The 24363-nt window shown below is 41.3% G+C and overlaps 1 protein-coding gene across 1 annotated transcript in view; it reads left to right on the top strand.

Moving 5' to 3' along the window:
- LOC133366596 (uncharacterized) overlaps nt 1-24125 on the top strand; it is a 116679-nt gene extending 92554 nt beyond the window's left edge. The window contains 9 exon segments of the mRNA XM_061589860.1: nt 176-340; nt 3633-3797; nt 6374-6538; nt 8134-8295; nt 9877-10023; nt 10714-10878; nt 12058-12219; nt 22404-22550; nt 23884-24125. Of these exon segments, the coding sequence (XP_061445844.1) occupies nt 176-340; nt 3633-3797; nt 6374-6538; nt 8134-8295; nt 9877-10023; nt 10714-10878; nt 12058-12219; nt 22404-22550; nt 23884-24110 (1505 nt within the window). The 3' untranslated portion in view covers nt 24111-24125.
- Nucleotides 24126-24363: the final 238 nt, after the last annotated feature.

Raw genomic sequence — 24363 nt, 5'->3', positions numbered from 1 at the left:
TGGTAATGCTTTGGATGCATCTAGATTTTGGTCATCTGCCCTCAAAGCTGGCTAAACTGCTCATGAATCTGGAAACAGCAAAACTGTTGCATACGGATGGACCTTGAGTCAGCACTCATCTTACCACATGGTTTCCACCAATCCCTCTTAATATAGCTTTCCTTAATTCCTAAACATTTTCTTTCTTGCTCAAGATCCCTTCCCTGCAACTTTCCTTTCATTTTCAAGGGGAAATCCTATTCTGCCTGTACCAAGGATGGAGCTTCTAATGGCCAACTCTGGTGTGCCACAACTGCAAACTATGATAAGGACAGTAAATGGAAGGCATGTGCCCATCAAGGTAAGAGATGTGATGGCCAGAATCTGATTGAACATCTTTGGGAATGTGGTAACTTGTTTTATGCATCTTGGTAGAAAGGTGAAAAAGGGAAGGATAAGCATTTTGGAATATTGAAATTATAATTGAATATCAAGTACATTTAAACCCACTATTAATTCTGAACCGTTGCTAAGTTCCACTTTCAGATTACACAGGCCCTATTGCTCCTGCTGCACTTGTACCCAATAGAGGATTATCACAAATATTTTATTTAGGGCCCCTCCAAACTGGTATTTTATTGCAGGTGTATTCTGCCACATGTTCTTGGCACAAAAATGCATTAGTGGCAGATTTATTCTGCTTTGGTCTCTTTTGCGATGCTTCCCCAGTGCTATGACATTACCGCTGTCCAGAGGTGCTATGGTGCAACAAAAATGGAGCAAAACCAAACAGAACATTAATAGTATAAAAGTTATAGGATTTTAGCATGAAGTTTTCAAATATGTGCTGATTGGAAAGGGAGCAGTGTGTCTACCCTAAAAACAGGTGCAAACCGTATTAAAAGTGAGGTTGTGTGTGATCACCCTCGTAGCATCGTGAGCAGACATCATCATGAATGTGCAATAAATATCTGGAGAAGCCCTTAATGACATCCCTGTGTTATATCACCATCCACTTTATTATTAGATATTCAGTGCCTCAGGTACCATTTTAAAAAATGTGACAAGTCAACACTTGAAAAATGAAGAACAGTCATGTGGATGGGGTTCTTTTCCCCAAGCTTCCATTTTCAGAAACATCCTATGAGAAAAGCTCAGGTATATTAAATGACGCAAGGCCATCCTCTGGCTGAGTACAAGTTTGAAAGTGGGTCTCCTAGCATAAGTCTACTGTGACTACCACATGAACAAATCAGCTGACGAAACTGACATTTCTTGCTGAGTTAAAAAAGGAAGGGTGTTTAAGGCCTAAAGAGAAGAAATGACAGAAGGATGGCATATTAGTAGATCAGCTGGTGCTTTCCAGGTGCTTTGGACTCCAACTCCCATCATTCATGATCATTGGCCGTATTGACTGGCAGGGCTGGCACCAGGTATGACTGGGCCCTTGGGCACCAGCCTGCCCTGGGCATGTGGCTCCTGCCTGTTCTACCTATCTCTCTCCTGTCTTTGCGGCTGCACATGCAGGACTGCCATCAACTAAGATAGAGGCAGAGGCTTCTCTAAGGGGCTGATGGCCCGCCACCATCTTGGTTGATGGCACGCATGCTCAGTACGCTATGTGCATGCACATGCCTGCCATCAACCAAGATGGCGGTAGGGGCATCAGCCCCTTAAAGAAGTTTGGTTGGTGGTAGCCCTGCATGGCCAGCAGGTGCAGCAGTGAAGACAGGAGGGAGGGAGCTGAAGGGAGCGAACGGACAGGCAGCCTGGAAGCTCCTTCCCTGCAATCCGTGGCATGGACCCTGCCACCGATCGTGGAAGAGGAACCCTACTCTCTGAGCTGCCCGACCCAGCCCACCAGCCCTGCTGACTGGGGCTGATGGGATTTGGAGTCCAAAAACATCTGGAAGGCACCTATATGAGGAAGGCTGTGGTAGACTGATCTCGATGGAATAAATGAAGCCATATCATGCAAGAGTGAATGATCATCGAGAAGAGAGAGATGGAACACTTGTAAAGTGAAGAAAAGTGGCAGCACCTACCCTATGGAATTCCCTCCCCTTAAATATTAGGCAGGCCCCATCCCTGTTATCTTTTCAGCACTTATTGAAGACTTTCTTCTTTCAACAAGTCTTTTAAGTTGAGACCTGTCCCAGTCTGCATCTGTGTTGGAATTCCTTTTTAATATGCTTTTAAACCTTTTTTTTAAAAAAATGTTTTTTAAACTTTTTTAAAAAAATGCTTTTAAAACTTTTTGTAAAAAATGTTTTTTAACCTTTTTTAAAAGATGTCTTTAAAGCTTTTTTTTTTTTTAAAAATGTTTTTAAAGTTGTTTTGTTTTAATGTATTTTAAGGTCTGCTTTTATGATATTTTAAAGTGCTTTTAGTGCTTTTGTTTGTCGCCCTGGGCTCCTGCTGGGAGGAAGGGGGGGATATAAATCAAATAGTAATTAACTAAATAAATAAGAAAAGAAGTCATGAAGATGATTGTGAGTATAGCAAAAAGCCAGTGCATGGATTTAAAGAGAAGGGTGGCATGACTGCAGCACTAGGAGCTCAAGGTGGCCTAGTTATCAATGAGGTGATAAAGCTGTCTCTGGGATATACCACTTCAGTTTGCAGATGCAGGCTCCCATGACTGAATATTCCTCCATTTAAAAATTAATAAATAAAACTCCTGAATACAGAAAACTAGCATCTCAGAGAAAAGGCTACACTAGAACCTTCTTCCTAAATTTTCTGTTTTAGAGGGATTTTTTCAAAAAAAAAATTATACTGAGACATGTTCAGTCATGTGCAATTCCCTTTGCAGTTTATGTACTACATCCCGGATACAGTTTTGCCACTTTATTTGGAATTTGGATTCTGCTTTGCAGTAGCACTCTTAACCATTTTGAGAGGACAGCTACAGGAAAAAATCAGAAAGAGCCCAAAATTAGTCTTATATTTCCAGGTCTTTTAATATACATGGAAATATAAGACTAATTTTGGATTCTTTTCAAGCCTCCACTTTTTGGCACCCCCATTTTGATTTTGTCATAGATTTTCCATAGATATTTGCATTGCCCATCCCTGAATTCAAGCTCATTGTATCATCACATTATGCATTAACAAGTAAACTTGTCAGCTTACTGTGAACAATCTAATCCATACATAGACCAGTGCAATTTTATTTATTGTAGTGAAGTGACATCACACCATCATATCTCAGTCCATTTGCAATGTGCAATCTGATTGTTGTGTAGATTGATGTAACACCTGAACAAAAAAGCCTGAAAACAGAGAATTTCTTCAGGAGCTAATTTGGATTATGTATCTGATGTATATCAGGAGCTAATATGGATATATACGTATAGTTTATGGAAATTTATGTATAGTTCTCACAAAAAAGCTGTATACGCTCTATAGTTTAAATTTGATTATGAAAATTTATTTATTTAATTTATTTATTATTTGATTTATATCCCGCCCTTCCTCCCAGCAGGAGCCCAAAATTGAAAGTACTGTCTGAGTTTACGCAAAATAATTGGCATATAAGTGTGTTTTAGCCTCTACCTGCTTTGACTTTGTCCAGTTCTTCAGTGCAGAGCTTTCAAACTCTTTCCTTTTTTATGACATCCTCCTTGTTTTTCTGTTCCCTACATTTGCAGATTATGAAGGGAACTCTAATGGCCAGGCCTGTGTCTTCCCTTTTGTCTACAAGAGTCGGAAGTTCAATACCTGCACCAATGAAGATGCTCAGAATGGGAGGTTCTGGTGTGCCACTACAGGGGACTACGATAAGAATAAGAAGTGGAGCTATTGTGCTGACACAAGTAAGATTAACTGAGAGCTGCTACACCAGGAACCAGAGCTTGAATTCCAGGTAGTGCTGCAAAAAGGTTGGAGATAACATAAGAAGAGCCTGCTGGATCAGGCCAATGGTCCATGTCCAGCATCCTGTCCTCACAGCAGTCAGCCAGATACCTATGGGAAGCCTGCAAGCAGGATCTGAGTGTGACAGAACTTTCTCCACTTGTGATTCTCATCAGTTGGTGTTCAGAGGCATAGCTATTGTTGCTAGTAGCCATCGATATCCTCTCTTAAAAGCCATCCAAGTTGGTGGCCATCCTTACCCCTTGTGGGAGTGAATTCCATAATTTAACAATACGCTGTGTGAAGTATTTTCTTTTGTCTGTCCTGAAATTTCCAACGTTCTGCTTCATTAGAAATCCACAAGTTCTCTAGTGTTATGTCTCACCTTTTTTCTAATTAAAAAAGCCCGAAATGTTGTAACCTTTCATTGTAGGGGAGTTGCCCCATTCTCTCGATCATTTTGCCACCCTGGGCTCCTGCTGGGAGGAAGGGCAGGATATAAATCAAATTAGAAATAAATAAATTTTGTTTTTCCTTTTTTGACACAAATTTTGTTGCTATTAGTTTTCAGCTGACAAAGGAAACTAGGAAGGAGGTTTGTGCATACTCTTGACTCAGAAGAGATCCTTAAAACCCACGTAGAATGAATGGGAAGTCTTGCTTGCACCAACCTATTGATCAGCCACACAGTAAAGACTGAAGGGGGTGGAAGACAGGGAGCTGCCTTATAATAAGTCAGACCACTGATCCGTTTAACCTGGTATAGTCTGCACTGATTGGCAGTGACCAGTGCTTGGAAAGTTCATTTTATAAAGAAATTAGTTCCATTTCCATGCCCTCCCAAAGGAAGTAGTTGCTTTTCCAGTTCACCTCCTCCAAAAATTCTGTTCAATTCACAGTTTAATTTACTATTTGTTCATGTGATCCTCAGCATTTTTTCAACCTTCAGAATTTTACAAGCTGCTCTGTGAAAGTATAAAATATGATTAAATATAAAACATTAGGAAAAAAATATCACAACACACAGTGTAATGTGAGCAATCATTTTATTTTTTCCAACAACTGCAATCTTTAAGTTTAAACAGCAGCATCACTTTTCAGATTAGTAAGCATGGTAAATACAATGGCCAAAATCAAACACAGAGTTAAGTGCAATGAAACCCATATATATGTGTGGGTGTGAGTGCATGCGTGCAAATTCTAGAATTAAAATTGAATTGAATTAAAAATTGTCCAAAGATCCATTGCAAAAAGAACTTGATTCACATTCAGTTCACCCAGAAATTACAGGAAGTACTTTCTGCTGTAATTTAGAGATTTTTTAAAAATTAATTCAGCAAAGTTAATCTGAATTAGTTCATTCCAAGCACTGGCTCTGACTCTCCAGGATTTCAGGCAGTGGTCCTTCCTGTAGATGTCAAGGACTGGACCTGGGAGGATCTTTTGTATGCAAAGCATGTGCACTGAGCTATGATCCGTCCCCTAATGTTAATTTTGCATCCAGCAAAGTAAAAAGGTAGCAGAGAAAGTTTCCAATAGTGCAAAATAATTTGAAATTACTGAAGAACATCAGCTGTAGTTCTATATGAGAAGAAACACTATTAAAATTATCATTTTAGATTGTCTGGAATCAAGCAGAAGCCCCCCCCCCCAATAAAAATAAAAAAACCCTAGAAAGTCTTCTTCAACGACACCTATTGAAAATTAAAATTGGATTCTGAGAATCAATGGTATGATGCAGACCTCAGTAAAATTAAAACAAGTATTTGGAAGATCATTGTTGCAAGGACACTACTTGCTTTGCCACTTTGCAGTTCCTGAATGCAGAGTTTTTAATCTCTCTTTCCTTTCTGGCATATCTCAACTACCTAATAATAATAATAATAATAATAATAATAATATTTAATTTGTGTGTCGCCTATCTGGCAAATAGCCACTCTAGGCGACGTACATTAAAATGGAATAAAATACAATAATATCAAAGCAGTCATATTAGTTACAATAAAATATTGGACAGTCATCAATACCTTCATAAAACATTTACATTTACAGTATATAATAGATGACAATTCATGGAGATTAACCCATCTCAAGGATCTCAAAGGCTTGCTGGAATAGCCACGTCTTCAGGGCCTTGCGGAATACATCTAGGGAAGGGGCATGTCGAAGATCAAACGGGAGGGAGTTCCAGAGAGTGGGGGCCACCACAGAAAAAGCCCTCTCCCTAGTGCCCACCAACCTAGCTGTTTTGGTTGGTGGGATTGAGAGAAGGCCTTGCATGGCTGATCTGGTCGGGTGGCATAATTGGTGGCGGTGGAGGCGCTCTTTCAGGTAAACTGGGCCGAAACCGTACAGGGTTTTAAAGGTTAATACCAACACCTTGAATCGGGCCCGGAAAACAACCGGCAACCAGTGTAGATCAAATAACACCGGTGTAATGTGATCACGGCGGCGGCTGTTGGTAAGTAAGCGCGCCGCTGCATTCTGTATAAGTTGCAATTTCCTGTCCTTATTTGTGTGCTCTCCACCTCTGCAGGGTATGGAGGGAATTCCACTGGCCAAGGCTGTGTCTTCCCCTTCATATACAAGAGCCGGGTATACTACACCTGCACCAATGAAAATGCGGAGAATGGGAGGTCCTGGTGTGCTACAACAGGGGACTATGACATGGACAAGAAGTGGAGCTACTGTGGTGCTGCAAGTAAGACAACTAGGAGATGCTAGGTTAGCAGTTAGTGCTTCAGTATCAGGCAGTACTATAAAAAAGTGGCTGGTTCTAGATTAAGCCAAGCAACACATTAGTTGTTGCAAACAGACATTGAGAACTGCTATATAATGTAGCAAAGGAAAGGTTGCCAAAAGGTTTCATGGCATTCCCCATAAACAGAAAAAAAAGGAGAAAATCACTATTTCATAGAAATGGTAGTATATTCCCTGCTGAAATAAGAGATGCCCCATCTGTATTGGCATTGCACCAGCTTTTGAATACTTGCCTGTTTATGCAGGCATTCCTTTGATTGCTTGATCTAAGCTGTGTAAAATACAATTTTTAATGTTTTATTGCACATTTTAATTATGAATGCACGTATTTTAATTTTTTTAATGGAATTGCTCCACTGTGTGTTTTAATTATAGATGCTTGCATTTTAATGCTTGTATAATTGGTTTATATTTTGAAGTAAACTACTTAGAAGCCTTTTTTGGTGTTACGCAGTATAACATCCTCAACAACAAAAAAATGAATCCTCAATATAGATCCATTCCCTCTCATCGCTGAATATTCATAATTGAAACTACAGGGTGTTGTTATGCCCTGTGACCTTCTAGATGATGTTGGACTTCAGCACTTATCCGCCCATCCATCATGGCCAATGTTCTGGGAAGAGAGTTTTAGTCCAACAACATGGAATGTCACAACTCTTTGTAGCGGACAGAGGTCTCTCATTGTTCCCTTCCATCCTTCTCTTTTTCTCATTTTATCTTCTCCCCTGTATCAGAGGTGATCAAGTGATGGTTCACAGCTTGCATTTTGACACTGCTCTGTTAATTTTACCCCCCCCATTCCTTCCTACACCAGACTGGAAGTGTAAGGGATGTTGATTAGCTGGCAGGTGTTTCTCTCATTTCATGGGAGGTTCATGGTAAAAAGCCAAACAGCTCATCACTCACAGCTTGGCATGTGGAGAGATGGCTGAGAGGTAATGCCACTTTTTTCCCTTTCCCTTTTTTAACTTACTGCAAGCATCCTGTACTACCAACTTCTTGTTTTGAGTGCAGTTGGATTTTTCTCTCCTCAAGCTCTTTGGTGGAGGGGTGATGACATTAGGACAGGATGTGTTGATTCACACCCTGAACATCTTGACCAGGATGAACCCAATCCCCCAGATTCAAGAAGTTGCCCATTCCTGTTTTAGATGCTAAGCCTGCAATCAGAGCTTGAATGTCAAAGGTGCCTTAGAAATAATCAATTAATATGAGGGGGGGGGAGGTCACCATATTTTTTTACCTTTCTAAAAGGTAACTTTACTGAATTGTAAGTCTAACAGCAGAACCCTAATGCCTTAAATGAGAAGAGACAGAGCAACAGAGAATACATTGCTTTTGAATGCTGTCTATGTGGGTCAGACTCCACATTATGCACTCCATATGCTGTTTTCCTGATCTAAATCACCCCACCCTAATTTGGCTGTTGGGGAAATACAGGGAGGAAATACAAGTACCTGTGACACAATCCAGAAATAATTATTATCTTAAGCCTTAAGGGATAGCTCACACACTCTTTCCCCCCCTTTTCAGAACTAAACCCATATCATACTGGCCCATGTGTCTTCCCTTTTACCTACAATGGCAAGTTGTACTCATCTTGCACAACAGCCGGGTCCTCCACTGGGAAGCTTTGGTGCTCTCTCACCAGCAACTACAATGCAAACCGCAGATGGACATACTGTGATCCCTCAGGTAGGAAAAACAGAGGTGAACAAGGGCAGGTAAACCTTACAGTAAGGAGCTGATCATGATAAAAATTTGTATGGCTACTGGTCTGTCTTGATACAGGAGTCTCCCTGTGTGCCTCGGTATATGTATCCATGTATCCCAGTGTTTCTCAGATTTTGGATGCCTGCCTCTTAGGGTGTGTGACCCCCTGAATGGGTACAAAGTTCCAGAGATGGATGATCTTGTGGCGCAACACTTGTGCGCAGTTTCCTCACAACAGGAGAGTTGTAGCATCACAGGCACCCAAAGTGTTCTGCTAACCGTGAAAGGTGTAGAGAGGGAAAGAACATACTAGAGCTTCTGGACACAGAACTTACCTCCACTTGCCTCCTAATCTAATTAGCTTTAATTTTAGGAGGGAGCATGAGCTGCATTGTTAAAATCTTCTAATTTCATTGTTGGATTCATGTTCCTAACTGTAGTGTGCTGCCCAAGAGATTACTGTTAGTGAATGAGGACCCTTTCTTGGGCCACCTTCTCTTGGGAGTACTCTGTTGGAGGCTAAATGATGGTAGTGGTGGGTGGGTCCATAGCTAAAAGTGGGCAAGGCTGAAGTCAAAAGTGAGTGGAACCTCTCCTTTTCTCTCTTTGCCACCCTATTTTCCCTCTCTCTGCCTCCGCAATTTCCCCTTCCTTGCCACTTATATGAAATTAGGCCAAGGGCCACATGTGGCCCTCAGACTACAGGTTTCTCATGCTTGGTTTGGGAAGCTTGGGAAGTACAATAAATAAAAGATGGGGAAAAGAGTGCAAATTGTTTAGTAGGACTGATGTACATGGACAATATATAATAAAGAATGTATATATGTTGATTGCGTTTTGCTTTTGCTTTATATACACCAGTGGTGGGGAACCTTGAGCCCCCTGACCAAATTAGGCCCAGCAGGGACCCTAATTTGGCCTATGAGGCCATTTTTCCCAAACCACAGCACCTGCTCTTCCCCTGACATCATATGTGACATCAGGAGTGGGGCAGGGGAAAAAAAGCAGCTGCAAAGGAGCAGCTGGGAGATTACACTGTACTCCTGGTTGTTCCTTGGCAAGCAGGGCTTGCTGACTGCATCGAGCAGCTGATTGGTGCTGATGGCAAACCCCGTGAAGTCATCCGTTTGCAAGCATGGTTTAGATTCAAACTGTGCCTGCAAATAGATGTTTTTCCTCTGCTGACCATATTTATAGACACTTTTGTCAGTCTGCAGGGAGGAAATCCAAACTGTGCCTGCTAATGGACAAAGTGGGGCTGGCTGTCAGTACTAATTAGCTGATCAGCACGGACAGTGAGTCCCTTTGCAGTCCCTCTGGGTGACCCAACCCGCCATCACAGTAGCCCATAGGGGATGGTGGGAGAGGTCAGGATCTGGCCTGCCTGCCTGGATCCACTTTCCCACCCCTGATACACAGAAATGATTTTTGCTCTTACTGATAACAGAATAAATTGAACCCAGAATCCTGGTCGTTACTCATCTTGCCCCTCAGTTCCCATGAATCCCCCCTTATATAGCCTCTCTTAACTCTTTTTGCCTCTGTTCTTTGTTTCCTCTTTAGAACTTCTCCCCTGCACCTTTCCCTTCATTTATAAGGGGAAATACTACTCTGCATGTACCAAACAGGGAGCTGCTGATAATACCCTGTGGTGTGCTACGACTGCTAACTATGACAAGGAGTGTAAATGGAAGGCCTGTTCCCTTCAAGGTAGGAGATATAGTGGTGGTACACACATATTGCTCCTCCTTTCTTTTGACCCACAAGATAAATGAAAGCTATGAGATATCTGGGAACAAGGAAGCATAAAAAATGTAGCATTTGGGGGGAATCACTGTTGAAGAAAATACAGGTATGGTGCAACCCTGTCCTGAAGAAACATCATTATTTCCCAGAACTTCAGATATTGTTCCGCACAAAATGTTTACCCCTCCAAAAGTATTCTGAAAATATTTTTATTTTTATTTGATTTCATTTAAGAATAGCTTCCCTTATATCTTGAAATGACTTCACAGCAAAGACATCCTCCATAAAAGCAATTAAAAGCAATCCCATCAATAAAAGCAATTCCATATATAAAAGCAATTAAAAACAATTTCATATGTAAAAACAATTTCAAATCCAAGACTAAAACAGACTCTGATAAAGATCTCAACTTCAAAGGTCTTGTTAAAAGATGAAGGTCTTCAATAGGGGCTGAAAAGGCAATCGAGAAAATAAAAAGAATGGCGCAGGACTAAGTAAAAACAAATACAAGAATTTGGCAGTGCACAATGATCAGCACTTGCTCTACCCTTTCTTATCCAGTTCTTGAAAGCAGAACTTCCAAAGTATCTTTCTTTCTTTGTGACAAACCTCAGCTAAGTTCCACCCGACTTTTTGTGTCCCTCATATCTACAGAATATGAAGGGAACTCTAATGGCCAAGCCTGTGCCTTCCCCTTCATCTACAAGAGCCAGACATACTACACTTGCACCAACGAACATGCTGAGAACGGGAGGTTTTGGTGTGCCACAACAGGGAACTATGATACTGACAAGAAATGGAGCTACTGTGCTGACACAAGTAAGATGGTGGTGATTATGATGGCAGGGTGCAGCTGTGTCTGGAACTGGTGCTCAGATGTTGGGCAAGGCTCTAAAAGGGATGTTGGGTATAGAGAAATCTGAGGTAGAGCTTTTGGTTGCTAAATCAAAGAAGGTATATGCAGTGCAAGAAAGGAAGTGTGGCACAACATTAAGTGATATATTCCAGTCTCAAAATCAAAGGGAAATTGCATTTGAATTGGCTGGAAGTTCTACCCAACCTATGTGGCTCACTGCCTGTCACAGATTAGCCACACAGCCAAGACCAGAAGGAGCAGCCAGCCAACTGAAGACGCACCAGAGAAATGTTCCTGTAGTGCAGAAAGCTTGAAGTAATACCAGGGGAAGGGGTATGAATCTATCTACCTTCTGTTGTGTAATGTTATTTGGCTGGAGGTCCACAATACCCATTGCAACAGGGGGAATCTGTGGTTCTCTAGATGTTGTTTGACCACAATTCCCATCAACTTTGACTATCCTAGCTTGCAGGGCCGGCTCCAGGAATGCTGGAGCCCTTGGGCATCAGCTTGCCCTAGGCCCTGGCATGTGTGTGCATGCACATTCACATTCACGTGCGCTGCATTCACGTTTGTGCGCATGCGTGCGCACCCCACCCCACCCCACCTACCTGTCTCCTGTCTTTTACTATTGCCCTTAACCAAGATGGTGGCCGCAGTTTCCCTAAGGGGATGAAGCCTCCACTGCCATCTTTGTTGATGGCACGCATGTGTGCTATGCGCTCGCATCCCTGCCATCAACTAAGATGGCAGCAGGGGCTTGCTGCCATCTTTGTTAAGGGCAACAGTAAAAGACAGCAGACAGGTAAGTGGGGAGACGTGGGGGGATGTGGGCCCCACGGATCACGGAAGGGGAGCGGAGGGGCGGCTGAGGGGGCCCCTGTAGCTCCAGGGGCCATCGGGCCAGTGCCTAACCTGGCCATCCTTTAGAAACGGCCTTGCTAGCTTGATATGAATCATGATATTTAAGAGTCTGACAACCTCATCCCTGCACTACAGCCTTCTGCATCCAGTTGTGGAAGGCCTTAAAATGTTACAGACTTGAAAGGTATAACAGAGAATGCCGGAGGAGCACCTTACAGCATAGGGTCATAAGTAATGTCCATTTCTCACTCTCTCTCTCTTTCCCCCATTTCTTCCAGGACTAAATTCAGCTCCTAAAGGGCCGTGTGTTTTCCCTTTCATTTACAAAGGCAAATCTTACTCATCTTGTACAAAGGATGGGTCATGCTCTGAGAAGCTCTGGTGTTCACTCACCAGCAACTATAATGTAGATCGCAAATGGACATATTGTGATCCCTCAGGTAGGAAAATCTGGAGAGTGGAGGAGCAGAAAAGCTTGGAGATCACAGGACAGTTCTAGATATAAATTTATAATTACGAAGTATACCTCCTGTACTCAAAGCTGGTTTCTTGGAAAAGGAGAGCCCTTTCCTATCTTTAGTTGTTTCATGGGAATATTGCAACAGTCATTAGACATGATGTTGTAACTACTATGTTATCCTCTCTTTCTAGGTGATCAGAACCATCCAGGCAATGGCTTTTAACGTCTGTGATTACAGTTATTCAATTTTGATAGATAGGCATAACAGTTCGGATCACTGGTGGATGAATAAAAGGAATGGAAGCCTTGCAAGTGGGTTGTGCTGCAAATCTTTTGGAAGCACAATGTTCCTGTGATGCATATAAAGCTAAATGATCCTCTTAATCATGCAAAATGAATTATCGTTTGTAAACCATCTTGGGAAGGCTTTCCCCTGTGAGGTGGCATATAAATAAGATGATTTGCCACTGGGAGGGGACCAATATTTGACAAGCAGTATCTGACTTCCCTTTGAGCTACAAAAATTATTTTTTTCTTTTAGTTTGGTAGGTGCATAAATAAATCCATGATGAGAGCGAAATATGAAGGGGGAAAAAGAAATAAAGTTTTTACAATTGCATCAATGAGATTGTATAGTCTTCATAGGATGAAGGAAGCTATATGCATGAGGGTGGTTGGGAGTAGAGATGGGCAAATCTATCAATTTTGGTTTCTCTCAGTTTCATATTTTTCCACTCTGAAATTCTCCACACTTACACATCAGTGTGCATTTTTTAAAAAAAAGTCTCATGAAAATTCATCAGCATTTCAGTGTGAATCTCTCCTAATTTAAACAGCTTTGTATACAACATTGCCTACTAATTTTTGCAGAGCAGTTCTCCCCAAAAAACACATCTTCGATGTTAGCTTCTATTTTATTTTCACTCATATATGCATTTTAATGCACACTCTATCACAGTATATGCATGTTCGTACACATGGCATGGCTGGAGAACTACATTGCAACATTTAGAGAAATGCAAATTTCAAAGGATGGCTGTGTTTCAGTCTGCACTGAATCAAATTTTCCCTCATTCTTAGTTGCGTGTCTGTCTATTTCAACACACACACTTCACCCAGACAGCCAAAGGCTTCCCAGGTGGTCTTTAGCTTTCTCCTGCTTCACATTAAAATATCTCTTTACCAAATAAACTGAGTATCCTCCAGTATTCAGAGATATCTTAGTTAAAACCAACAGCAAGCACCAAACAACGAAAGCTCTCACACCCAATCAATGCCCCCAGTCCTGAAAGGAACCCCCCTCCTACCACCTGGTTCAACTCCAATTGTCACTTCTACCTTCTCAGCCCCTCCCCTTGTATAGAACCTGATGCAAATTAGCATGGTGGCTTCTTACAGGGCCAGATACAATTTGGAGTGGACAGGAGCCAATGGATCCATACAGTTGGCTGTGTGGAAGGAATTTCGATTTTATTCCTTCAGGCCAAAAATATTTACTCTGTTTAATTTATTATGGCTAAATATATATTGTTTGCAGGGTTCAATATAATAGGGAAGTATTTTGTTTGGATGTTCTCCTAACAATTTGTCAGAAGAGATTGTGGCTTGTGGTTAACAAATTTCCGGAGCCACAATCAAGGCATCTCAGTGTTAAAGAAAAAGAGGAACTGTTGTAAGAATGTTTCTTAGGAGAAACCACATATGGTGAAAATGTATTGAGTAAAGTTTAGAACTATAACTCTTCTTTAGATGTTTTGGGTGTCTTGTTTTGTACCTTGTGAGATGTCAAAACATGGGCAAAGGGCCCTTCCTGTTTCTCTAAACGGACATAAACAGTTTGAGATACTGGGACCAGGTACCTGCCCTTAGGGGAGGATACCCGGGTAGGGATTGGCCCAAAGGGGTCATAAGGTACAATGTATGTATGATGCATAAATCACTATAAAAGCAATGTTTTCCTGTTGATTGACAGAGTGTGAGGTTCAAAAGAACTCCCTCTCCCATTATGCATACTGGTATTGCCCCCACACCAATAAAGACTCGTGATGCGAGAGTGGAATAATGTTATATTTATTAAATACAACAGACTAAATCAAATTCAATTCAGCCAGTTATCCAAATCTAAATTACTTCGGGCAGGTGAGGCTAAACCTAACTGTTAGGGAATACACCCTCCCCTTTGAAAACAAATGATTCTCCTCATACTATAACTCCAAAGTCAAGGATGTGGGAAAATCCTCCCTCCTTGGTATTGGAGTCAGATGTGTGGTTCCAACCCCCGCACCATGGCCCCGCTGTACAGGCGTTCACCATGATGCGCAAGCCGGTCCCACGAGGACACTCCCCAGATCCCCACCAGACATTGAGCCCTGATGGTTCCCTAAGGAGTGCCCTTTACCATAATGCCTTAACCACCTCAGTTTAACCCCAATATACCTCACCTGCCCGAACTCCATGCCAGCCAAAGCAGACACACCACAACCCTACCCAACAAGCCAACACATTTTTGTATGCAATTTTGACTAACGTGCACATTTGGCAAGCAATCATTCTTAATATAATGCATTTTGTGTGCTATTTTCACTAATATGTACATTTGTATGCACACTCCCCCTAACATATGCATTTTTGTAACCATTGTTGGAGAACTGCATTTCAATATTCAGGTAGGATATTTTGAAGGATGGCTGTGTTTTGGTTCTCATATTGCTTCAGAAAGTACAAATCTCATAGATTTGGCTTTAAAAGTGAACTGAATGAAATATCTTTCCCATCCCTATCCATAGCAGACATTTTGTGACTGGCAGCCATTATACTTTCTCAAAATTCCGTATGTACCCACTGGCCCCCAAAAGGTTGGTGATCCCTGCAATTACTTTTCATCTTCCTATCACTGAAATTAGTATTCCTAGCAATACTACAGAAAACTCCCTAAGACCATGTTTGAAACTTGTGGTGCCTCAGCCACTGACAGCAGCCCATTGAACAAATGCTCCAGCCCTGTGAAGAACAGACACCACAATTATCAGCTTCTTTACCCATAATCAACCCAATACAAGGATGTTGGCATTCTCTCCTTGACTCACATACTACTATATTGGTGAGAAGGGAACCTGTGGCCCTCTGAAGTTTCACCTTTCACCTCTGTTGCTGCCATCATAGTATTCTTCTTAAATTTCTGCATAGACTTTAGGCACACTAATACTTCCTATCTCCACTTTTCAAGTGCCCTCTAGATGTTGTTGGGCTCCAGTTTCCATCCGCTCCAGCTAGCATGGCTGGAGAGACCACAGGTTCCCATAAAGCTGCAGTTAACCATGAAACAGCTATTGCTATGTGGGAGAGGGCTGGGAAAATGACAAAGCAAGAATCTGGGCTAGGCTTGACACTACAGGAAGGAGAGATATGGTCAGGTAAGAAACAGATAAACAGGCTGATGACTGAAGAGAAAAACCAAGCTCACCTGGAAGCAGTAATATCTTAGGAAGTCACACAGGAAGTACCAAGAATCAAGAGTGAAGGCACAGAAGTTCAAGGATAGTATAGAAAATATAGCTTTGCTAACCACATGTTGGCCCTGAAGATTCCTATCACAAAGTAAGCTCTGCAGAAGAGCCAGCCTAGCATTTATGTAGTAGGGATCCTGTGATAAACCCAACTCCAGTTCAGTGTCTGCAAGAACTCATAAATGGTCCTGCTTGACCAATAAAGAAGAAGCAGGTGTAAGTATGTTTATGACATAACAATGAGATCATAATTCAATAGGACAAGAGGATAGCCTTGACTGCTGGATGGCACAGTTAGACTTTCCTAAATAAAGGCTGGCTGATGTGTGGGATCTTTTTAGTAGTGGCGCCTGGCTTTGGAATGGTCTCCCCAGGGCTGCTTGTGTGGTGCCAGACCTCCTGAATTTTAAATACCAGGTTCTGACATTTTTCTTTAACAGATAGTAATGGTCAGGGCATTTTAAAAAGAATGGTTACTGTATGTCCCTTTTTAATTCATATAGCTTACATGTGGAAGCCTCTCCACCATGTACGTGCCCTGACATTTGGATGGAAGCAGAAGTGGTTCAAACTTAAAAAAAAAAAGGGGGGGGGAAATACAGCCTTGCAAAAACATTTATATGCATTACTGACCTGACCACCCACCAGTAAATACATGAATTAAAAAGCAAATTAAAGTTACAACTGCTGCTTATGATCCACACCCTACTGTAGTGTACATTGTACAGGCAGATTTTAAGAAGTTTTTCAGAAAGACTGGTGGCTTGTAATAACCCTAAGAATTATTGTGTTCCGTGCTTTTATGTTCTACTCTTTCTGTTCAATTTCATGAAAATTTCATACCTCTAGTCAGTGTTTCAGTGGTTTCCAATCTGAATTTGTGTTATTGGTTCATTAATTAAATTTTATGTGCCTATTTGTAGCCACTAGGAGTCCAAAAACTAGGACTGGGTGACCATTTGGACACACAACTATTACTTAAAAATGCCTTGGTAAAGGTGAGCTTTTACTTTATTTATTTATTTATTGTACTTATATACTGCCCCATAGCCGAAGCTCTCTGGGCGGTTTACAGTAACTAAAAACATTAAAACAAATATACAAATTTAAAAACACATCTTTTAAAAACAATTTAAAATTTTAGGTTTTCTGTCACTTTAAGTCTTGATACGATACATCACATCAGAGGTCCTTAATTCTAGCAAAAATGTGTGTCATATTACTACCAGGAATTCTGGGACTTATAGTCCCAAACCTCTACCCAGTGGAAATGGATGTGGCATTAGGGAACTGGAGCACTAACTGCCACCTTTGCCACCTCCTCTTCCCCTTTCTACTGCTCCAAGTGAGTTTAGTGGGCATTTTGGGAGGGAGGAATCAGCAATAATAGGTGCTTGAGGTGTAGGTCCTGTATCTTTAGGAGAAGAGAAAGTCAGCCAAGTGCAGATGTTCTTGCAACTCTGTAATGGGAAAAAACACAAGGTGGAATTCTCCCTCCCCCCTGCCCAACTTTTAAAGATACAGAAGACCTCTTGGTTGCTAGGCCCAGCCTCCAAGAGGTCTTCTGTATCTTTAAAAGTTGTTCAGGGGGAAGGGAGAATTCCACTTTGTGGTTTTTCCCATTACAGAGTTGCAAGAACACCTGCACTTGGCTGACTTTCTCTTCTCCTAAAGATACAGGATCAGCCTCAGGCCAGGAACCTGGCAACCCTAATATACTGTATATTTCATCCTCAGTCAGTTCCCAAAATGGCCCCTTCCATTCAGCTCAGCCCTTGACATTTCACAAGTTCTATGAATGTTCCTCCCAACTGAAAACTATGAGCTGAATCCCAAATAAGGCTGCATTCCTAACCATGTCTGCGTAGAGGTAAGCTCTATGGAATTCAACAGGGTTTACATCTAGGAAAATCAGATCAGGACTGCAGCCTAAGGGAGCAATCCTAGCAAGGGCTACGCCCAGCCGCTTGTTCTGCCTTGTGGCTCCAATCCGAGAGAGGCCATCAGATCAACCTACCATGGGTCAACCCGGGGACCATTTGCCCTATCTCAGAGCCACTGCTGAATAAGTTTTGGGGGTGGGGCTAATGTTCAATTAGGGTAAAAAAACCCTTAATTAATCATACAGGTGGGAGGGGGGAAGAGATGTTGTGTTTCCTCCCTTCCCAACTGAGAGCAGGGGTCAATTCTTCAGGGTGCTGTTTTGCTACAGGAAAAACCACTTGCAAATCAGCATGCATACCTTGCAGGATTGCTCCCTCTGCTCAGCAGCCTTTTTTTTTGCCAGTGTGTAAGTTCGGCCGAGTTGCCAGGTCATCTGACTGAGCTGAATAGAGTTAGGATCCAGCCTAAGTCCCCCCCTATCTGGTCCTGCTTCTGACGCCTCCCAGAATGCCCCTTTGGGGGACTTAACACTAGCTTCAGCTGAGCTGGATGAGATGGCTAAACCATTGCTGAGCTGAGCTGAGCTGAGGGACTTATACCAGAATATCTCTGGCTGACACGGGACTGGGGACCTTCGCCGGTGTAGCCTCAGCTGAACCAGGGCTCAGACAGCTGAGCAAGAGATCTCCCACATCCTAACTCACTTATTGCAGCAGATCTTGGGTTTGGATTGCTCTCTTAAATAGTAGCACTTAGGTCCCACTGAATCAATAAGACTTCACACAGTCATGGCTAATTTTTCATATTGATTTCAATGGCACGTAAGCGCCACTAACTTAGACTGGCTTCAGCTCTTTGCTGTTTTTAAAATAAGCATTTTACACATCCAGTCAACACTGATTCCTCTATACACACAACAAAGAGATAATGTGACCAGATTATTAAGAACTGGTTTAATACATGCCACATTGAATTAAAAGGCTGAATTCAATTCACTCTTGAGGCTAACCAACATTGTGGCTAGCCATCATTGCTATTGATCTGATTCAGAATTGAAGCATTGAATTGCATATTTTTCAGACTTTGGATGGATCCAAGTAGGTACATGTTTACTCTGGAGACTGTAGTCATGCATTAGTAAATAAGTTCTGAGTGAAGGGAAGATCAGGAAGATAATTTTGCCTCCGGTCTCTTAACTTCAATGCTATGCATTGAAGCAATCTGAAGGTGGTACAATTTACAGGAATTAGCATATATAAATGTCTAGCAACAAGTTCACTCTGGAACTGTAAATTGAGTTGGAAATAGCTAGAGAACACATCCTCCCACTCTTGCCCAGAAATCTGTTTTACATAGCAACAGAGCCTGGTCTTGGAATTAGGGATGGGCAAACCTGTCAGTTTTGGTTTCTCTAAGTTTCTCATTTTTCCAATCTTAAATCCAGTTTTTCACATTTCTGTAGCAATCTGTAGTTTGTTTTTTTTTTTAAAAAAATCCTCATGAAAATTCATTAGCATTTTAGTGCAAACCTCTCTTAATAAACACATTTTTGTATGCAGTTTATGCATATAGACATTTCTGCAAGCGATTTCCTCTAAAATGCATTTTAAATGCTAATTTTAATCAATATATGCATTTTATGAAACTTGCCCCTAATATATGCAATTTCTTTACATATTGTTTGGTTGGAGGACTGCGTTGCAAAATCTGAAGAAATGCGAATTTCAAAGCTATGTTATGGTTCACAGATTGACTTAAGAAATGTGAATTATGTAGTTTCTAATTAAAATGCAAACAAAGTTGAATTCACTACCATTCCTGCTTGGATCATACTGAAAAGGAGAGGTATGAAGAGTAATTCCCCCCCCCAAAAAATGTTGCTAGTCTGATAAAAAAAAATTTAGATTCACTAAAAATTCCTCAGCCTTGTTACTTGAGGAAGAACCTACAAATTTGCTCCTTATTTCACATTATGAGAAATGTTGGTGGCCCAGAATACATCCAAAGAAATGCCAGGTTATTTTCCCACTTGCTCGTATTTGTGACCACGTATCATGAATATTTTACAGATGTCATGGCAAATGGAGTGTACAGTCAATTGGGAGCCACTGTCACTCTGCCCTTCTCGATATATACAGTATCTGTATGGCTCATATGTTTTTCCATATCTACTTTATGTTTGCAGGTATACATGTAAATGTTTTAAGTGTACATCTAAAAAAAAAAGATAATGCATGAAGCATCCCTAAGATAATAGCAGGGATGAGTTTGTTGTTGATCAACAAGATTAGTCAGAACTGTTACATAAGTCAACAGGTTGGTTCCAGAGAAGCCTCCATTTCTAGTGAGGGGAAATTGTTAATTTTGGGAAGAAATTTTTTTGAATTTCCAGACACCTTTACAATAGCATAGGCAAACCTCCCAAGATGTGTGCTTTCTGAAGCTTCATTTCATTGTACTAGGAAGCACTGAAAACAGAATTCATCTCTATTCCCATTTGTAGTCAATGAGTTATTGAGGGAACTGAGCTCACTCCTAATTGCTTTGTGCTGGTTTGACTCATAGCGATGAGACTGGATCTCCTCCACAGGCAATCATTTCATTCCAACTCATTAAAATGCATAGCCATAGTTACGTGTCTTGGCAATGCTATTAATTTTCAGCAATGAAGACAGAGGGGGTAGGGAGAGCAGGTTTGTCAGGGACATCTCTTCCCCGCCCCCCAGCAGTAGCCCATTCAGAATGATGTTGAAGCACTTCTGAAGTTGAGCCATTGCCGCTGGGGCTGGCAGCTATAGCTCAGACCTAACATTAATTACTAGCTCAATGTAATTTTGGAAACCCTGTGCCAAAGCAGTGCAGCAACACAGGAAAGGTAAAAGCCGAAGGCTAGATTGTCACACCCTAGTCTAGTTGAGATGAATTCTTTGTCTGCGAAAGCCACACCCCTCTTGTGTCTCTTGTCCCAGTATATAGTATTTGAGATTTCCTTGGCTGGTATGAGTGCCATAGTTATTTATGAGATGTAGGAGTATTTCAGAGTGTGCTGCAATCATAATTAAGGGGGTGTGGAGACTGTTCTAAAGAAAATACCACAAGGAAGTGTAGGCTTTTACAAACTCCAGGGTGATCAGCAATGATGTGGTCCATTGCTCGACTCTTAGTTTGTACCTGGGTCATGTTGCCCTTCACTGCAGCTTTTCTAGGTGAGAATTTCCTTTTGCCTCCCCAGAGTCCTGCAATAGGGGCAATCTCTTTCCCCCCCTAAATTTTCTACTTTCCTGCTTCATTATCTTAAGATTGGAACCTCCTGTCCTGCAGGAGCAAATGTGGAGTGCATGTTGACTCAGAAGTAAGACCCACTCTGTTCAATGGAGCCTTACTCTCTAAGCCAGCCTTTTTCAACCAGTGTGCCTCCACATGTTGTTGGACCACAACTCCCATCAGCTTCAGCCAGCATTGCCAATGGTCAGGAAAGATGGGAGTTGTGGTTCAACAACATCTGGAGGCATACTGGTTGGGAAAGGCTGCTCTAAGCAGTGTATTCAGAAGTGCAACCAAAAAGGCAAACCTATGCATGACTACTAAGAAGTAGGATCCATTGCATCCAGTTGGACTTATTGCCAGGTAAGTGTATATAGAACTGCATGTTAAATCAAGGCAGGACAGGTGGCTTGTTGACTTGGGAGAAAACAAAAGAAACTCATTTATTATTAAATTTATATCCCACACTTCTTCACAAAAATAGTTCTTCTGCAGTGGATTGTGGGTTTTGTGATGTTCCAGTCTCTTCTGGGTTAGGAATAGCACATCTATTTTATTGAGAGTATAGATAACAGAAATGGAATAAAAAAAATGCCATTTGGGGTAAGATGAATGGCTCATCTTTCCTTTGACAGCTGATAGATCAAGATGCTTCATGTTCAGTACATACAACTTGGGGCAATGATCAGTCTCTAGAGCTTTAAGGTTTAGGAACACCTTTATTTATTTATTTTCTTTTATTTATTACATTTGTATACCGCCCCATAGCTAAAGCTCTCTCACCTTGAGCACCTTGAGCACAACAAAGGATTTCCTGCTAACCATATCTACAGAGTTGTCATGTTCCCATCTAACCTGGCTGCTTATGGTACAGCCACTAGTTCTTGCGGATGGCAGAAAATTCCAGTTTGCACAAGTGAACCACAGCCTTTTTGCAAAGATATGTTGATGCCACTTGCTTTGTAAACCATTTGTATACAAATGACACTTGCTATCCTGTTGCTCCAATATTAATTAAATGTAAGGAATGCAATTAAATGTAAGGTATATAGCTCAGTAGTAGAGCACCTGATTTGCATGCAGAAGGACCCAGATTCAATCTCTGGCATTGACTCCAGGTTGGGCTGGGAGAGGCTCCTGTCTGAAATCCTGGAGAGTCATTGCCAGAAAACATAGATGGCACTGAGCTAGACGGACCAGTGTCTGGCAGCTTCCTATATTCTTATGTTCCTAAGATCAGTGAACTATCTTCTTTGAAATTCAGTTACGATTTCCTAAGTTTTGATTCTGTGTTTCAGTTTTTGAAGAGGGGGAAATCCTTCAGTGGTCAGTATATATGATTCTGAACTTCAAAGATCAATTTCAAACATTCTTTAACATCTGGTATTCCCCACACTACTTTTTTTATAGACTACAAAATTGTGGAAACCACATTAAAATAGTATGTTCCACTAACTCTGAATCACAATGGTCTTTGCCTGTTTCCTGACTTATTCTTCCATTCCTTCAGACTCTGCAGCTTGTGTCTTCCCATTTATCTATAAAAACAAGACATACTCCACCTGCACCAAGGATGGATCCAAGGTAGATTGGTTGTGGTGTGCCATAACTAGTTCCTATGACAAAGACCACAGGTGGAAGCGTTGCTATGAGACAGGTAAGAGCCTCACCAATTTTCAAAAATCTCAATCAGGAGAACTTATCTGTATTTACTCAGAAGTAGATCCTCCTGTGTTCAACAGGATTTATTTATTTATTTATTTATTTTTATTTTATTTTATTTATATACCGCCCTAAGTCAAAAAGGATTGATTTCAATTCATTTATGAGGCACTTCTCATAAAAATATTTCAAAGCAATTTCACAATAAAAACGATCAACTTAAATATTTAGTAGAATACTATTGAATCTAGTTCAAACCCCCATAATGGATCACCAGCACAATCAAACATGTGTACATAGAAATAAACCCTGTTGTGTTTAATGGGGCTTACTCCCTAATGCGGGGATGGGAAACTGGGGCCTTCCAGATGTTGCTGGACTACATCTCCTGTCATCCCTGATCACTGACCATGTTGGTTGGAGCTAATGGGAGTTGCACTTCAATAACACTGGGAAGCCACTACATTGGCTACCCCAGTTATACATTCTCCCTCCCATCTACCTCCAAACCTCAAAGATTGAGAACAAAGGAAGTTGCCTAATACTGAGTCAACCCATTGGTCCATTTAGTTCAGTATGTCCTGCACTATCTGGAAGCACCTCTCCAGTGTTACAGATAGGGAACCTTCCCTGCTGTATTTAGAGATGTCAAGGATTGAACCTGGAACCTTCAATCTGCAAAGCAATAAAGGGATGGGGAACCTGTGGCCCTACAGATGTCATTGGACTACATCTCCCATCATCCCTAACTACTGGCATTGCTAGCTGGTATTAATGGGAGCAGAAATCCAATGACATCTAAAGAACTATAGGTTCACCATCCCTGTTCTAATGCTTGTATCAACACATCAATAAAAGATTACAGCCAGAATTCAGCACAAACATGCGGATGCTCATTTGTCCCCTTGTGTTTAAGCACGCATAACTCTTTATTGGATTAGGGCCATAATGTTTGCTTATGAAGGATGTGCTAGAATTCCTCCCAATTTGGATTTGGGACCAAATTTATTGTTAATTTACTTATTTTCTATAATTGCAGATAGGATTTTAATGAAGCGATTTTCCATGGCTATTGACCTTTATATCAATATTTCCTTTCAAATTATCAGTATTTCCTTTCAAAACATTGATAGTCTATTTCAAAATATTAATATCAATATCTATATATTTTGCGAGGGAAAAGAAAGGATTGGTAAAAGCAGTGGCTGGTGGACAAAGAACGAACTGGAATCGATACCAGCATGTTAGGTCAATTGAATGCTTTTGAACCAGCACCAGCCAATTGATCCCATCCCTACTTCTTATGTATTTCTCTCTTTTCCTGACAGAGCATGGTGGGAACTCTCATGGGAAGCCCTGTGTGTTCCCCTTTGTGTACAAGGAACGAAAGTTCTATACTTGCACTGATGAGGAAACTATGCCCAGGATGTTCTGGTGTGCAACAACCAACAACTATGACAAGGACGGACAATGGAGTTACTGTGCTGATACGAGTAAGCCTGCCCATGATAATCAGCTTCTTGGTACAGAACCTTTTGCACTACCCAAGTGGTAGTAAATCAAAGCAACAGGCAATAGATGGTCACTCCTGGTCTTACAATGACCAGAAAGATATGACATAAACCTAGAAAGAAGGGATTGCACAAAAGTAACATTATGAACTGTCCCATGGTTTCAGTGGTATGTCTCTATAGATGAGAGCCAACCTATGGACCTCCAGATGTTGGACTATGACTAATATAATCCCTGAGCATTGACAATGGTGGCTGGGGCTGCTGGAAATTGGAGTCCAACAACATCAGAAGGAC

This window comes from Rhineura floridana, chromosome 11, assembly GCF_030035675.1.
Source record: "Rhineura floridana isolate rRhiFlo1 chromosome 11, rRhiFlo1.hap2, whole genome shotgun sequence".
NCBI classification, from domain to species: domain Eukaryota; kingdom Metazoa; phylum Chordata; class Lepidosauria; order Squamata; family Rhineuridae; genus Rhineura; species Rhineura floridana.
The sequence above is the reverse complement of the archived record's forward strand: the minus strand, read 5'-3'. Positions and strand labels throughout refer to the sequence as shown.